This window comes from Stegostoma tigrinum, chromosome 7 (assembly GCF_030684315.1).
Source record: "Stegostoma tigrinum isolate sSteTig4 chromosome 7, sSteTig4.hap1, whole genome shotgun sequence".
In the NCBI taxonomy this organism is placed as follows: domain Eukaryota; kingdom Metazoa; phylum Chordata; class Chondrichthyes; order Orectolobiformes; family Stegostomatidae; genus Stegostoma; species Stegostoma tigrinum.
Window position 1 is genome coordinate 17,015,252 of NC_081360.1, and position 17,961 is coordinate 17,033,212.

The 17,961-nt window shown below is 43.2% G+C and overlaps 1 protein-coding gene across 3 annotated transcripts in view; it reads left to right on the top strand.

Moving 5' to 3' along the window:
• The window catches only part of LOC125454357 (carboxypeptidase O), a 46,475-nt gene that overhangs the window by 16,822 nt on the left and 11,692 nt on the right, over positions 1 to 17,961 (top strand). For all 3 annotated transcript variants that reach the window (XM_048535039.2, XM_048535041.2, XM_048535040.2), the window contains exons 3-8: positions 145 to 269; positions 4,027 to 4,132; positions 4,225 to 4,326; positions 5,297 to 5,401; positions 11,601 to 11,711; positions 11,837 to 11,927. In XM_048535039.2, coding sequence (XP_048390996.2) covers positions 145 to 269; positions 4,027 to 4,132; positions 4,225 to 4,326; positions 5,297 to 5,401; positions 11,601 to 11,711; positions 11,837 to 11,927 — 640 coding nt within the window. The remainder of the gene's footprint in view (positions 1 to 144; positions 270 to 4,026; positions 4,133 to 4,224; positions 4,327 to 5,296; positions 5,402 to 11,600; positions 11,712 to 11,836; positions 11,928 to 17,961) is intronic.

The window sequence follows — 17,961 nt, forward strand, 5'->3', positions numbered from 1 at the left end:
CCATGAGAGTGGGTTTCAACTCCCCTTCTCTGCCAATCTATCCCTCTGACCCACCGAGATGGAGATAGATTTCTGTGAGCCACTGCATATGGTTACAGAGACGCTTTTGACTCACGAGCTGTGCTGTTGTGATATTTTGCACAGATTGATTTATGGAGGCCCCAGATCCTGGAGGGAATTCAACCTCAGGGTGAGGTTCATGCTCGGGTTCCAGCCTCAGCACTTGGCACAGTCAGAGGTGAACTGGAGAAAAGGGCCATTCAATACAAGTAGGTGCTACTCTGAATGATCAAATGCATACACAGTAAGAGCGGAAGTAAGCTGGCTATTCATATCAAAACATAGAAATTGGTGCAGGAAATGGCTATTTGGCTCTTCGAGCCCGTACCACCATTCAATTGATGGTAGCTGATCATGCATTTTCAGTATCCCACTCCCGCTTTCTCTACATACCTCTTCATCCCTTTAGACTCAAGGGTCATGTCCCCCTATCCCTTGAGCATATCTAACGAACTGGCTCCAACAGCTTTCTATGGTAGAGAATTTCAGAGATTCACAACTCTCCGAGTGAAGAAAGTCTTCTTCATTTCAGTCCTGGATGGCTCACCTCTTACTCTTAGACTGTGATCCCTAGTTCTGGACTCGCCCGGCATCAGGAACATTCTTCCCGCATCTCGCCTATCTAGTCCATCAGGATTTTATACATTCCTGTAGGATGCCCTCATTCTTCCAAATTCCAGTGAGTACAAGTCCAGTTGGTCCAGTCTTTCTTTACATGTCAGTCCTGCCATCCTGGGAATCAGTCTGGTGAACCTCTTCTGGTCTCCCTAGGCTCCTTAAACCTACATCGTCATTCAATAAGATCATGACGGATTAGATTACTTCACATTCCCACCCACCCTGCTCAGTAACCTTACACCTCCGTACCAATCAAGAATCTAAATGATTATGAAATTTCCTTTACCGCTGCCAAGTTTATTGGGGAGGGGCCGATGGAGTGGAAATTTCACAAGATGAAGCATCCCAGGCAAAATATTCTGGGGAAATAGGTTTAACTCCTACTACATTGGCCGATGAAATTTAAATTCAATTAATTAATCCAAAGCTAGAATCATTAATGAAGACCATGAATTGATTATCATAATAACTCATGTAGTTCACTTTCAGGAAGCAATTTTACTCTCCTTACCTACGCTGGCCTATATGTGACTCTAGATCTGCAACAATGTGGCCAACTCTTAATTATCCCCTGAAGTGCCACAGAAAGCAGTTCAATTTGTGTCAAACTGCTACAGAAGAGACAATAGGAATGAAAATAGATGGACCTTTCAAAGAAAGACTAACGGCACATGCAGCAGAGCAGTCCTTCTTGCTAACATCTGGGTGTTTGAGCCAAATTTGGGAGTACAGCCCCTCAGACTAGGCTAGCAATAGCCTGACGCAGTCATAATCACGGAATCATACCTTACAGAAAATTCCCAAGATACCACCATCACCAGCACTGGGTATGCCCTGTCCCACCGTCAGGTGAGGCCTGGCAGAGGTGGATACACAGTCAAAAGGACGTTTCTCTGGGAGGCATCAGCATTTACTATCTCATTAGATCTTGTGGCATCATGTCAAACATGGGCAAAGAAACCTCTTACTGATTAGCAGCTACCACCCGCTGCCCCTCAGCCGAAGAATCATTTCTCCTCCGTTTTGAGCAACCGTTGGAGGGAGCACTGAGGGTGGCAAGGGCACAGAGTATGTTCTGGGTGGGCAACCTCAATGTTCATCATTCATCGGCTTAGTAGCACTATTACTGACTGAGCTGGGACCTGAAGGATATAGCACCTAAACTGGGTCTGCTGCAATCACCAAGAGGGAAGAACATGCTGCACTTCAACCTTGCTAATCTGCCTGTTTTAGGTGTATTCATCCATTGGCAGCACTGATAGGAGTTATCACTGCACAGTAACTGTGGAGACAAAGTACCATCTTCACATCAAAAATGCCCTCCATTGTGTTATGTTGCACTGTCACCAAGCTAAGTGGAATAGCTTGCAAACAGATTCAGCAATTCAAAACTGGACATCTGAGAGGCAGTGTGAGCCATCAGCAGCAACTTGCCAACCCAGCATATTTCCCACTCTGACATTGCCAGTAAGCTAAATGATCCCACAACCAGAAGGTCGAAGCTAAGCTCCGTAGTCCTGCTACATCATGATTTGTAGCAGTAAAGTTAAACAACTAACCCAAGGTGTAGGCTTCACACATGCACTTACCTTCACGCATGGGGAAGCCCAACACATCAATGCAAAAGACAAGGCTGAAGAATTTATCTTCATCTTCAGTCAGAAGGATAGAGTTGTTTCATCTCAGTCTCCTCCTGATGACCACAGCATCGCAGATGCTAGTCTTCAGCCCAATTTGGAATATTCCCCATCTCTGACCTCCCCACAATTAGCAGGATTCTTGGCCATCCACAAAGCTGTACAAGGTGCTGTTGATCGTACTACCCATGTAGCACTTACTCAGGGGCAACCTGCTCACTGACACTCAGCTTGGGTTCAGCCAGGGCCAGTCGGCTCATGATATTTTTACACATTTGGGCAGTGAAGTCTGAGCACAAGCTGAAAGTTGAAATGAAGTGAGAAATAACTGCCCTCGACAGCAAGGCAGCATTTGACCAAATGCAGTAGCAAATTCCTCAGGGGATTTTCCTGGACCCAATTAGGTGATGGTCCAGCTACATGAACAAACTTCTCTCTTTCCAAAGGTCAGAGGTGGAGATATTTGCTGATGATTGTACAATGTTCAGCACCATATGTGACTACACAGATGTGAAAATGGTCCATATCTTTATGCAGCAAGGCCTTGACAAACATAGGCTAGGCTGATAACAAGGCCTGCTAACTTGAGCTTGGAACATTACTTTTGGACCACACAATGACCATCTTCAACATGAGAGAATCTAACCATCACACCTTAACGTTCGATGCCATTACCATCACTGAATCCCTGACCATCAACATCCTGGAAGTTACCCTGGATCAGAAACTGAGCTGGATGAGCCAAATACATAGTATCTTTTACAACAGCAGGTCAGTGATTTGGAATTCTGTTGATGGCCCAAAGGCATCTACAAGGTGCAGGTGAGGAGTGTGATGGAATACCTCCCACTCATCTGGATGAGTGCAGCCCCAACAACACTTAAGAAGCTTGACACCACCCAGGACAAAGCAGCCCGCTTGATAGGCACCATATCCAACACTTTCAACATCAAATCTCTCCACCACAGATGCACAGCAGCAGGAAAGTGGCCGTCTTCAAACTGCACTGCACCACTCATCAAGACTCCACTGACTGCAACTTTTCAATCCTGCAGCCTTTGCCATCAAGAAGGGCCAGGGCAGCAGCTGCTCGGGAGGTCTACCACCTGTGAGTTCCCCTCCAAGCCACGCACTGTCCTGACATAACAAGGTGTAGAGCTGGATGAACACAGCAGGCCAAGCAGCATCAGAGGAGCAGGAGGGCTAACGTTTCGGGCCTAGACCCTTCTTCTGGCCCTTCTTTTTTTCTGAAGAAGGGCCTAGGCCTGAAACATCAGCCCCCCTGCTCCTCTGATGCTGCTTGGCCTGCTGTGTTCATCCAGCTCGACACCTTGTTATCTCATATTCTCCAGCATCTGTAGTTCCTACTATCCCTGAAACACTATCCTGACAGTCTGGCCACAATCCTAGACCTCCCTCCCTAATGGCATTGTGGCAGTACCTACATCATATTGAATGCAGCAATCCAAGAAGGCAAGCTAATCCCCACTTATCTGTGAACGGTCAGAGATACGTTCTAGATTCCTTGCTAACAGAACCACACTTCTTGCATTTATCCTGTGTAGTCCTGTTAGAATTTTGTAGGTTTTTAGGAGATCACCTTTCGTTCTTCTAAATGTCAATGAATATAGTGCCAGTCTCTCTTCGTAAGTCAGCCCAGACATCTTTTCCCATTATTTTTATACCAATGTGTCTCACTCTGATTCATCAGTGTTTTGACAGAAAATATTCAAGATCTCCTGGACAGTCAAGTACAGAGGGAAGATAAGCAGCCTTTTAATGTACACAGTTACACCAAGTATCACCCAATGGAAGAGGTAAGTCTTACCTAAGAAGAGAAATGAACTGAATCTTTTTCTTTTTCACACTTCAAAAACATCCTTCACCTTTTTCTCTCTCAAACACCCAGATATACCAGTGGATGGAGCAAATGAAGGAAAGCTATAAGGAGTTGGTGACACAGCATCTACTGGGGATAACTTATCAGAAACGGCCGATGTATTATCTGAAGGTATTCAATGAGTGTTGTACTCAAGTATTCCTCTTCTATTGTATTACTGGCTCTGAATTAACCTCCCTCACCAATATAGCCCCATCGATGGACTTCACCAGACTGCAACCCAGTCCCCACCAACCTCATTACATCTATATGACAATACTTTCCCATAATTTCCATTCTTGGATCATCTCAACCAGCTTCCCAATTACTTTGCGTACTTTTACCCAAAACAATGTTGTACAGTTGAGATGAATAGTTGAAACTGCATGAGAGAAGACAGTTATCATGTCTATCTGGCCTCAGCTAATTTGAGTTAAACATCCTGCAAGGACTTTTGACCTTTGCTCCTCTAGACCATTGACTAGATTTGAAACTCAGATCTTAGGAAGTCAAAAAAGAATGTGAAAATATTTCACCTACTCACACCATTGAGAAAACAAAACTTTCATTTCTTGATCTTAGCATTCACTTTAACCCGGGTCCCTGGAAAGGTAGAACCTCAATTCCACTTGATGCTAGTCGGATGGGGATTTCGAAGGGATGCATATTGAAGTTAGTGTCATGGAGTAAATATTACCTTTTAGAACATTATTGGATCACAAATGGACCTCTCTGACTGTCTAAACTCATTGGATATAAATAGTCTTGGCTCCATGTGCTACAGCAATTAACAGATGTGTGTTGTATACATTTTAAGATACCATTAAGACAATAGATATCATCCAGACAGCTGCAAGCCTAAAGCCTGTAACAAGGTCATTCTTGTCCTCTACAATGGTTCCTCCAGCCAAGGTATTTGTCTCTGAGGGGGCACTGGAAATTTTCAGCTGCCAAACAGCAGTAATTCTATCCCACTAGGCACCAGAGCCTTTCCTACACATCATACTTCCTCCTGTGAGAGTTGCTGTGATTCCAATAACCCCCACCCACACTGATGTAACAGCCAGTGAGCCCCTTCATCTTCCATCTGTTTTGTTTGCAGATCAGTAGAAAATCCGACCAACCCAAGAAGATTATCTGGATGGATTGCGGAATTCATGCCAGGGAGTGGATTGCTCCTGCTTTCTGCCAGTGGTTTGTGAAGGAGGTGAGCGTCTCCTTACTATAGACCCGGAATAGAAACTCTCAGGTTCCAACCCTCTGAATATTCTCAATGTTGGAGAGGCTAAATTTGCTTTGAGCTCAGGGGAGGTGGCATAGTAGAACATTAACAGTAGACTTGTAATCCAGAAATGTGGGCTAAAGTTCTGGGAACGTAGCTACGAAATCTATCATTGCAGATGATGAAATTGGAATTCAGTAAAAACATGGAATTTTTTTTAAAAGAGCAAGCCAAATGGTGACCATTGTCAATTAGCATAAAAACCCATCTGGTTCACTACTTTCCCTTAGGAAGGAAACTGATTCTCCTTGCCAGTGTATGGGCTACGTGTAACTCCATGTAACTAGGTGGAGACGATAGCTTAGTGGTATTATCATTGGACTGTTACTCTAGAGGCCCATGTTGTGTTCTGGGAACCTGGATTTGAATTCTGCCACAGCAGATCGTGGAATTTGAATTCAATTTTAAAAACATCTGGAATTAAGAGTCTGATGAGGACCATGAACCCATCAATGAATGTTGGAAAGACCCCTCTGGTTCACTAATGTCCTTTAGGGAAGGAAATTGCCATTCTTATCTGGTCTAACCTACATGTGACTCCCGGCCCATAGCAATATGGTTGACTCTCAACTGCCTTCTGGGCAATAAATTCTAGTCCAGCCAGTGCTGCCCATGTCCAATGAGTGAATAAAAAAATGACCCATAGAAATGTGGTTAAATCTTAACTGCCCTGTGGGTAACTAGGGACAGGCAAAAAGTGTTGGTCTAACCACCAAAGTCCAAGTCTCATGAATGAATAACAAAAAAGCAGAGGGTACATATTTTCCACTGTCCAGACAGTCAGTTTATGAGCGTAGATGGGAGTTATGCATTGGGTTCCTGCAGCATTCCCATTTTAGCACACTCCAAAGGAATTGCCTCGGATTTTGAACATTTCACCGGGCAATCCCACTACACCTGAAACCCTCTGAAAGTCTCCAGGAGAATTCCAATACTTCTGATAAAATTGCGTAAAATAGATACTTGGGAAAAGTTAGGCTGTTAAGTGTATAGTCTAATTCCTGAGTAACTATTAAATTGACCCCATACTTACCTTGCATATCCCTCACCTACAATTCCACTTGCACACAACTGAGAACTGATCTCCCTTACCACCTTGTGGTCTTTGACCAGACCCAATCCCAGACCAAACACCACTTCAACACAGCATCGTATTCCCTAGCTAACGTCTCTGACTCAGGCTTGCTGCAATACTCCAATGCAGCTCAGCGCAAGCTGGAACAACAGCACCTCACTTTCCACTTGGAAATGCGACAGCCTTTTGACATCAAGTTCAACAACGATAGGGCTTGCAGCACCTTCTCACATCTCCTTATCCCAATTACCACATACCAGGCCTTGTTATCACATGGACTGCTATTACACACAACCCGTTGTGAGCCACTAATATTCCCCATTAGCAGATTTTCATTGTCCTGGGCTGACCATTATTCACTCCTTTGTTGTCGAACTGTTCTCTCTCTTTGTGCTCTATTGCCACCTATTGTTTACTCCTTATCCCCTCCCTCTGCCCCATCATCTGCATAAAAAAATCCTCTTCCTAGGTACCATCAGTTCTGAGGAAGGATCACTGGACCCGAAACATTAACTCCGATTTCTCACATGAATGCTGCCAGATCCACTGAGCTTTTCTAGCAATTTTTGTTTTTGTTTCCAATCGTGAGCCCTTTCCTGCCGCAAGACTCAAAGCCCCTTCCCCCTCATATATCAATCCCCACCCACACGCTACACACCATGCCACCAAATCTGAACTTTCAATTCTTCCCCTTTGGAGTATGTAACCCCTCTTCACATCCTCTCTGCAGGTCATGACCCAATGCCACCTGCCATGACGCAAATCCCCTTTCCATCCTCCTCTGCCAGACCCAAACTGACAGCCCCTCCTCAGGGCCCTTGACACACACCTCCAAGCCTGACCACCTCACAGGGATGGAATGAGATGTGGAGGGTTGTAGGATATAGTGCAAAGGTACAGCCGACGTATTGAAGAAGGCAGAAAGAAAAGTAGAAATTACTGGAGAAACTCAGCAGGTCTGGCGGCATCTGTGGACAGAGGACAGAGCTGATGTTGGGCATCCAGTCACCCTTCTCAGAACCGATTGCGTGTAGAAAAATATTGGTATGTATGCTGGAGATGAGATGGGGAAGGGGGGATTCATTTTGGAAGGACAAACTTGAAAACAGAATACAGGGTTAACAGAAAGATTCTTGGCAGTGTGGAGGAGCAGAGGGATTGTGGGGTTCATGTTCACAGTTCCCTGAAAGCTGCCACCTAGGTGGATAGAATTGTTAAGGTGGCGTATGGTTTGTTAGCTTTCATTAATAGAGGGATCGAGTTCAAGAGCCTGAAGTTATGCTTTAGCTATACAAAAACCTGGTTCGGCCACATCTGGAGTACTGTGTCCAGTTCTGGTCGCCTCATTACAGGAAAGATGTGGAAGCATTGGAAAAGGTGCAGAGGAGATTTACCAGGATGTTGCCTGGAATGGAGGGAAGGTACGAGGAAAGGTTGAGAGGCCTAGGGCTTTTCTCTTTAGATCGACAAAGGATGAGAGTTGTCTTCACAGAGGTGTACAAAATGATCAAAGGTATAGATGATGTAGACAGCCAGAGACTTTTTCGTAGGGTGGAGGTAGCTTTCACAAGGAGGCATAGTTTTAACGTGAGTGGAAGTAGATAATAGGAGAGACATCAGATGTAGGTGCTTTACTCAGATTGGTTGGGGCGTGGAATGCATTGCCGGAGATGATAGTGGAGATGGCCTCATTTGGGGCATTTAAGCAGCTACTAGATAGGAATATGGATGATAGTATAAGGTAGGGGTGGAGATTAGATACACCTTAGGATTAGGGTAAAAGTTCAGCTCAACATCGTGAGCTGAAGAGCCTGTACTGTGCTGTACTGTTCTAATAGTTGGAGATGGAGCCCATAGAGTGAGAACAATAGATGGACAGTAACTGTCAATGTGGATGCTCACATTTCAGAACACAGCAGCTGATGGCTGTGAAAAGGGGATGTGGGTCGTTTTCCTTTGGCAGTTCTATGCTACAAGTGAACTTTCAGAATGGAAGTATAGCTCTGTATTGCCAAGAGACCCCCAATCCTGTGCAGCATCTCCTCTCAGAAATGCGGACCTCCGATCTTCCGTAAAAAATAAGGGCAGGAGAGACAAAATCTGCAGGATATTGCCACACAATGGAAAAGCTGTCCTAGAGTATAATCAATGAGGAGATAGTGCGGATTAATAGTAATAGTCCTTTTTTTCTAATGGCAGCAGCTTTGTAAAAGAATGTACAAAGTCACAGATAGTATCAGATCATGCAGAAAAAGCAGAGTATTCCCCACAGAAAGGCATTGCTTAGAGTCCTCAAGATAAATAGCATTTCAGATTAAGGCTGAGAGTATAAAATAGTTCATGCTGGTCTTGCCAATAACAAATGCAATTACATCCAGTTGTATCATAATAAGGAGAGTTAATATAGAGGCACTTAATAGAAGCTCAGGGAGGACAGAACTGAACGGACTTGAACCTGGAAAATTTTCACAAACGTACTGTTAATATTACTGGCAATTACCTCTCGGAATCAGACCTTAGTCTCAGGATTTAATGCAATCTCAGATTAAAGTGGAAAACCCAAAATTGGGATTTGTCACTTGCTGGTCTGCAAATGTTGCACTGTGGGGCCTCCCTACAGCCCCAACTCCATTCGCCCATGAAGCCAGCAATCATTAATCTGACAATTTTCTCTTTGAAACTGTCTTATCTACATGAAGTTGAGGAGCTTTCTTTGTCTCTTAGTGAAACATGAAGTAAACAAAGCATGTGCTTACATCTGTTCCTTTGACTAGATCTTTCCTGGAACAGGTCTTTAATCTGCTTTCAAAAAAAATCTGTTTGAGAAGCATCATTCCACATCGAGGACGGCTGATCTGGAGTCTGCCCTGAGCTTACTGTCTGAGACAGACAGATTAGAGGGATTTACAGATCGATAAGTAACCTTTTCCAGACGTGCTCTGAAGATACTTCACTGAGCAGCAAGTCCCAGAGAAGGAACTCAAACCTGAAGCTTTAGGCTCAGTCAGTGATTGCTATCCACTGTGTCATAATGTCTCCCTTACTGATATCAGAAGCCCCCCAAAAAAGTTAACCCTTGTTCAATGATGTGTAACAGGCCTTCTTATGGAGGTCTTGAATATTTGCATAATGATGGGACAAACTCTGAACTCTTGTCAAATTTTATTGAATTTCTCTGTTATGATTAATCATGAGATAGATCTTTAAAATGAGCTTGTTTGCGTTTTTTTTACCTGCTGCCTAAACCATATGTATATGATCCTAACCTTACTTAAGACCCCTGTACCTTTGTTAAAAAGTGGATTATTTGAGTTTTTCATTACCTGGTTTCCTGTCTGTGGAGATTCTGTTATGTGATTGGCTGCTTAGACAGCTTGACACCATCACTGTAGCTAAACGCTTGGAATTCCCTTTATACAATGTCACAATCAATCTCCTTCCAATGGGGGTAAAACTCTTAGCAGAGTGTGTTCGATGGTGCAGCTTTCTTCTAAATCAATGGAAATTATTGACATTGACTACACTTTAAGGGCCAACATAAATTCCAAAGTAAATTCTTCATTACAAAGGACCAGCTCAAAACATAGTGAAAATGGACAGGACTGAGAGATTAACAAATCTGATAGAATCTGCCTTCTTTTGGTAGAATTAATTGCTTGCAATGGCGCCAGATGTCAGTACTGGGAAATGAAGCCACTTCTGACTGTTGAAATTCAGTGTGGGTGGTCAGGAGATCCTAGGCACTACAGCAGCGGTTCTGAACTTTTTAAATTTTATGTTCAACCAAACATTTTGTGGAAGAAACCTGAGTTCCAACATAATACAAACAAAGCCCCATATTTTCCAAGGATGAGTATTTTTACATTCACATGCATTTTAGTTTTACATTAACCATGAATGGAAACAATTAAAGTCATTAAAAATAGCAATGATTTTGCTGGGAACAAGTTTTATTGCTCAGATGTGATATGTAGAAATCAGGGGCGAGAATCGGCCTTTTGGCCCTCCGAGCCTGCTCAGTGTGATGATGGCTGATCATCCAATCAATACCCTGTTCCTGCTTTCCCCCCCCACACTCTTTGATCCCTTTGGGCTTAAGAACCATAGCTAACTCCTTGAAAACATTCAATGTTTTGGCCTCAACCACCGCCTGAGAAAAATTCACAAGGCGAACAAATTGAGATTTCCTCATCTCAGACCTGAAATAGTCTACACTATATCTTAGTCTACAACCCCTGCTCCTGGACTTCCCAGCCATTCGAAATACCCTTCCTGAATTTAACCTGTCTAATCCTGTTAGATTTTATAGGTTCCTTTGAGACTGCCCCTTATTCTTCCAAACTCCATTGAACGTAGCCGGTCTAGTCTCACTTCATACATCCATCCTGCCATCCCATGAATCAGTCTGGCAAACCTTCACTGCACTCCCTCCATAGCCAGAACATCCTTCCTCACATAAGGAGACAAAACTGCACACAATTCTCCAGTTGTGGTCAAGGATCTGTACAATTATAGTAAGACATCCCTGCTCCTGTATTAGAATCTACTTGCTGTGAAGGCTAGCATACTTTTTCCCTTCTTCACTGCCTGATGCACCTCAAGCTTACTTCCAGTGACTGTTGTATGAGGACATCCAGGTCTCATTGCACCTCCCCCTTTCCCAATCCAATGCCATTCAGATAATTGTCTGTCTTCTTATTTTTAACTAACAAAGTGGACAATGTCACATTAATCCATATTATACAACACTGACGATGTACTTGTCCCACACACTCACTCAACTTGTCCAAATCACACTGAAGTATCTCTGCATCCTCCAACCCTTTCCATGCAACTTGCTGTCTACAAAATGAAATAATAATTTGATCATAGCAGTGGTGCCTGTGATTTCGTTGGCAAGCGTGTAAAATCTTGGGGTCACACTTAACAACAAACACTGATCTACAGCACTGCTGACAGTCAGGATGAGGGTCCTTGAAAAAGAAGCTCCATCAAACACTTCTAACCTTCTCTTTCTATAGTCTTGCTTTGTTTGTGTGTGCATGCCAGGTACTGGAGACCTACACTGCAGACCCTCAAACAGATCGCTTCCTCCGACACATTGACTTCTACGTTCTGCCAGTCCTGAATATTGATGGCTACATTTACTCCTGGACAACAGTAAGTGCAAACCGGACCGTTATTTCATAATGCTACTGAAACACAATGAACTACCAGCAATTCTGTGAAACTTGTCTCGTACATTTCATTACTGTACACGAGATTCAAAATCCCTCTACTTCTAGGACCGTTTATGGAGAAAATCCATGTCTCCATGCGATAACAGCACTTGTTTTGGAACTGATCTTAACAGGAATTTTGATTCGCAATGGTGCAGTAAGTGTGTTTTTTCAAAAGTCTTATCTTTTGCATCTACATCCATATCCTTTACATTATTCCCTATTTATGAATGAGCCATCCCCTCCCTCTATTGGTTTCTGTCTTCCCATCAATTGCTCTGTCTACCTTGTTAGTATCGTACATCACAGTAGGTTGAACTACTTGAACCCTTACAAAACCCTTTCACAAACTGGGCTCAAGTTTAAGTATAAAATGGGAACCACTGGCAGAGGGTAGGTGGTTGTCATTTTGAGATGTAAAACAAAGATACTGGCAATTCAAATTAAATCAATATGACTTGCTATTATTGAATTAATTAATTTTACAAGGGTACTTCCACCAAATTGTAAAAAATAAATCGATTTCAGAATCCAACACGAGTCCCTAATATTCATTTTGAGTGGCATTAGTTGTAGCATCATCATAACAATCCCAATCTGGATTAGATTGGGTGCTTTCACTTTCAGAATCATCCCTCAGAACCACTCATAAGAAGTAGGTTGTTTAGCCCACTGAGTCTGTTATGCCATTCAACAAGATTAAGGCAGATCTAACAATCATCAATTACAACTTCCTGCCTTTTCCCAATAACTCTTGATTCCCTTACTGATTAAAATTTCTCTCAGCCTTCAATATAATTGACTACCTGGCCTGTACAGACCTTTGCAGCAAAGAATACCATAGATTCTCTACCCACTGAAAGAAGAAATTCCTCCTCATCCGTCTTAAATGGGTGACCCCTTATTCTGATCCTAGACCCTCTCACAGCAGCAAACAATCTCTCCCCACATCAAGTCCCATAAGACTCTGGTATGTTTCAATAAGGTCTTCTCTCATGCTTCAAAATGTCAGTGAATAAAGGCTCAACCTACTCAACTTTTCCTCATAAAACAGTCACTCCAAACCTACAACGAATCTCCAGAATCATCCTCTTGTCCATCCACTAAATTACACAGATAACAAGGTGTAGAGCTGGATGAACCCAGCAGGCCAAGCAGCATCAGAGGAGTGGGAAAGCTGACATTTTGGAAATTCCTACTATCTCACTAAATTACATATTTCTCTTTTTCTGAATGATCTGATAACAGTTTGATGATGATCACATTGGGGCAATGCAAATAGTTTCACACTTTGTGAAGATTTTTCCTCCATTAACCATCCAGCTATTCAGTTTGGGTCAAATCCTTGAATGGTTTGCTTAGGTTCACATTCAAAGATTAATCTACAGACATTAAAATCTACTGATATAACTGTATAGTACAAATGTTATTTCTTTATAGGCATTTATTAATGTTATTTGTTATTTGGAGTCTGAAATACCACACACTAATAAGCTGCATTTTTAAATAAGCCAGAATGCCTGTTCCATAGTGTGGATTCATTCCTTCACTCTATCCTCATTCATCCAACTGTTGTTCTGGATGTGTACAATTCCTGCAGGGATTTGATTTTTAGTCTAGTTTTATGTTTGAAAATTACTGTAAGTTTTAATTTTGTTGCAGGCTAGGACTACTCTGAACCCTGATTTCTGTTACCATCTTAGTTGATGTTATTGCTGGACAATACAGATCCCAGGATGAAATCTGCCTTGATAGATCACATTTATTTTAAATTTTAATGTGGTTGTCTTTCACTGAAGCTTAAATATGCAAGCTGCAGATAAGGCTTTAACCATAATTCAGCAGTTTATTATACAACAGAAAGAAAACTAAAGCAAAAACAATCCAACTTATCTAAGTATTGAAGAATTTTAAAAAAGTTAAATACATGACAAAATAAACTCTTATCTATTCCCCAATACCATGACTTTACAATTACTCAAAAACCAGAAAAATCTTCCTTCCTTCCCATGATTTGAATTAACTGTTTTTTTTTTCTCACAGCCTTCCCTGTGAACAGTGAGTGAATAATCATACAAACAAGAGCTTAAACTTTCTCAGCCCTGCAAAATTCTAAACATTCCTGATCTGGAACTTTCACAAAATACACTCTTGCACTGAACTAATTTAATTGCTTAAATGACCTGAGCAATGTCCTTTTTCTGGAAGTGGCTATGCTGCATTTGATTTTACTCAGGTCTCCTTCAAAACCGCCCAAACCTTTCCAATCTCTTGGTTTTTCAAAGCTGAGATCAATTCTTCTTATTCCATTCCCAAAAGCAAGCTAATATCATTCAGTGCATCCCCTCTCCTGTCATTAGACTCCACATTATAAACAAGCTTTCACTAACAGCCAGGAGGTACAGATTGGTTTAAAAAGTCATAGTTCCAGAACCAGTTTATTCACAAAAGTAGGCTGACGTCCATGTGTTACATGTTTGAAATCCAAACTGTAAAAAATATGATGTTAGGTATAAATCAGGTATCTTCCCTATACTTTTGATGCCTGTGGTTTTCACTGGAATTGCTTTCAAACCTTTCTGCTCCGCAGTTTGCTTCCTGGGTACAGTCATGGCGGCTTCTTTGTTCTGTTTTTCATTCAATCATGAGAAGTGGGCCTCACTGGTCTGGCAACATTTCGTTGTCCATCTCTAGTTGCCTTTGAGAAAGTGGTGGTGAGATGTTTTCTTGAATCTCTGCAGTCTGTTTGTTGTAGGTTGACCCATGAGAGAGGTATTCCAGGGTGTTGAGCCATCCAGGTCGCTGATATGTCTTAATAGGCACTTGTTGTTTAGGCGACCGTCTCATGATGAATTGCTAGAAACTGGTCAGTCGGAGATTTGTTGGTGGCCTCAGGGCAACTTAAGTCTGCTGCTACAATAATAGACTTTCTGTTCCATAAAGTGGCTGTACCAGCTATGCATTGGTCTGAAATTTTTGTTGGAATCAGGAGTTGATTGGGCTAATTCAAGGGCGTATATAGACATTGCATTTCTGCTGTCAACATGGCAATTTTCAAGAGTCCTTTCCTATCTGTCCTTCTCAAGGTCAGGTCAATGGCTAGTCCCTGTACTTATAGCAGAATTAGTTTTGAGCACCCTCCTTAAGACAGGTTTCTTCTATTCTTGCACTAATTTTGCATGAACACTGAACTCCTGAAGTGCAGCACCATCATTTAGTGATTTGTTTTTAATTCATTTGTGAAATGTGGGCATTGCTGGCAGGCCAGCATTTATTGCCCATCCCTAGTTGCCCTTGAGAAGCTGATGGCAAGCTGCCTTTTTGAATGCCCACAGCCCATGTGCTGTGGGTTGACCATAGGGAATTCCAGGATTTTGACCCAGCGACAATGAAAGAACAGCGACAGATTTCCAAATCAGGGTGATGAGCTGCTTGGAAAAGAACTTACAGATTGTAGTGTTCCTATATACCTACTACCCTTGTCCTTCTAGATGGAAGTGACCATGAGTTTGAAAGGTGCTGTCTCAGGATCTTTGGTGGGCTTCTGCAGTGCATCTTGTAGATAACACACCCTGCTGCTACTGAGCGTCAGTAGCAGAGAAAATGGACACTTGTGGATGTGCCAATCAAGTGGGCTACTATGTCCTGAGATAGTAGGAACTGCAGATGCTGGAGGATCTGAGACAACAAGGTGTAGAGCTGGATGAACACAGCAGGCCAAGCAGCATCAGAGGAGCAGGAAAGCTGACGTTTCGGGCCTAAGAAGGGTCTAGTCCCGAAACTTCAGCTTTCCTGCTCCTCTGATGCTGCTTGGCCTGCTGTGTTCATCCTGCTCTACACCTTGTTACCTCAGCTGCTATGTCCTGAATACTCCTTGAGTGTTGTTGCAGCTGCGCTCATCCAGTCTATCACATTTTGGCTTTGGGGAGTAGACAGCAAATGATATGACTTTTACTTTGAAACAAGCAGAGGATCCATTTCTGTTCACCCTTTGCCTTGCATGTTCTTTCTTGTGTTTAAACCCCTGCACAGAATCTAGACAATCAAATCTGCTTGGTGCCACATGCTGATTGATGAATTGAGTAAAATATGTATTTATATTTGTAAAATATGCATTTAGAAGTGAAAGATGTAAACTGATGATTAGAGGAGTGTGTTGACTTAAAAGGGTAGGCCAAAACATGATCTTTGGCACCAATAAAGTGGGATTGTCTTATACACCAGGTGAACTTCCACACTTCAATCTCTGGTATTTATTCAGCTCTGCCCTAATTGAGCAATTTAACATTATCTATTTAATATCTAATGAGACATGCTGAAGCATCTGTCTTTAAGGATCTAGTAACTTTTCCGTTAACTCTGCTTTTAATCCTGGTCTAGTACTGTGTGTACGAGGCTGCTTTCTACTTGTTTGTCCATTTCTGCAGAAGCTGATTGCGACTGTTTAGTATTTCAAGTTTCCAGGGTTTTAAGTGCAGGGGTCAGGATGGGACAGTGGAGCAGCTGAAGGGCTGGCGTTCGTCCGAACGTGAGGTAGTGAAAAAAAAATCCTAGCCACGGTGGGTACTGCATGATAAAAACCAAAAGAACTGAGGAAGCTGTAAATCAGGAACAAAAACAAAGTTGCTGGAAAAACTCAGCAGGTCTGGCAGCATCTGTGGAGGAGAAAACAGCGTTAACGTTTCGGGTCCTGAGGAAGGGTCACTGGACCCGAAACGTTAACGCTGTTTTCTCCTCCACAGATGCTGCCAGACCTGCTGAGCTTTTCCAGCAACTTTGTTTTAGTACTGCATGGTAGTGCGGGTATGATGCAAAAGAGGTGAGCAGTGCAAAATCGTGTGAGATAGAACTCGCAGCCAGCAACTCTCCATGAAACTCCCCTGAAATTGACATGTCGGCAATTTTTAGTAAAACTCCCTCCTCCATTTAAACGCTGATCTGACCTGACATTCTATTGGCATCTGACTGCTGAATAGATTCTGAGGTAAGTGAAGCAGAGAAATCTGACCTTTCTGACCTTTCTTTCCTTTGTAGCCCGTTGGCATTGAGGTTAACTGTAGGGTTAAAATGTGTTGCAAACCTGAGTAACATTGTGTTCAAAAAAGTGCTGGTAAAGAGCAATCCAAACTTGACAGAATCGCGCTATAGCCAACACATGTTTGCGTTTTACAAATACCGTTCCCCTATTTGCCAATCACATTACAGCCAACTCACGCTGCCAGGACACCCTGTAACAGGATGTTTAGCTTTCAACACGCACAAGATGTTGAGCTCCTAATTAGCTCCCAGTCTGCTCGTGAAATCATAATCTCTGCTGAGCTTGCTTCACAGATTGTACAATCAATTAGAAGTGCCTCTTCCAGAGACTATAAAGCACTTCCAACAAATAGATCAGAGATAATGGGAACTGCAGATGCTGGAGATTCCAAGATAATAAAATGTGAGGCTGGATGAACACAGCAGGCCAAGCAGCATCTCAGGAGCACAAAAGCTGACGTTTCGGGCCTAGACCCTTCATCAGAGAGGGGGATGGGGGGAGGGAACTGGAATAAATAGGGAGAGAGGGGGAGGCGGACCGAAGATGGAGAGCAAAGAAGATAGGTGGAGAGGGTGTAGGTGGGGAGGTAGGGAGGGGATAGGTCAGTCCAGGGAAGACGGACAGGTCAAGGAGGTGGGATGAGGTTAGTAGGTAGCTGGGGGTGCGGCTTGGGGTGGGAGGAAGGGATGGGTGAGAGGAAGAACCGGTTAGGGAGGCAGAGACAGGTTGGACTGGTTTTGGGATGCAGTGGGTGGAGGGGAAGAGCTGGGCTGGTTGTGTGGTGCAGTGGGGGGAGGGGATGAACTGGGCTGGTTTAGGGATGCAGTGGGGGAAGGGGAGATTTTGAAACTGGTGAAGTCCACATTGATACCATATGGCTGCAGGGTTCCCAGGCGGAATATGAGTTGCTGTTCCTGCAACCTTCGGGTGGCATCATTGTGGCAGTGCAGGAGGCCCATGATGGACATGTCATCAAGAGAATGGGAGGGGGAGTGGAAATGGTTTGCGACTGGGAGGTGCAGTTGTTTGTTGCGAACTGAGCGGAGGTGTTCTGCAAAGCGGTCCCCAAGCCTCCGCTTGGTTTCCCCAATGTAGAGAAAGCCGCACCGGGTACAGTGGATGCAGTATACCACATTGGCAGATGTGCAGGTGA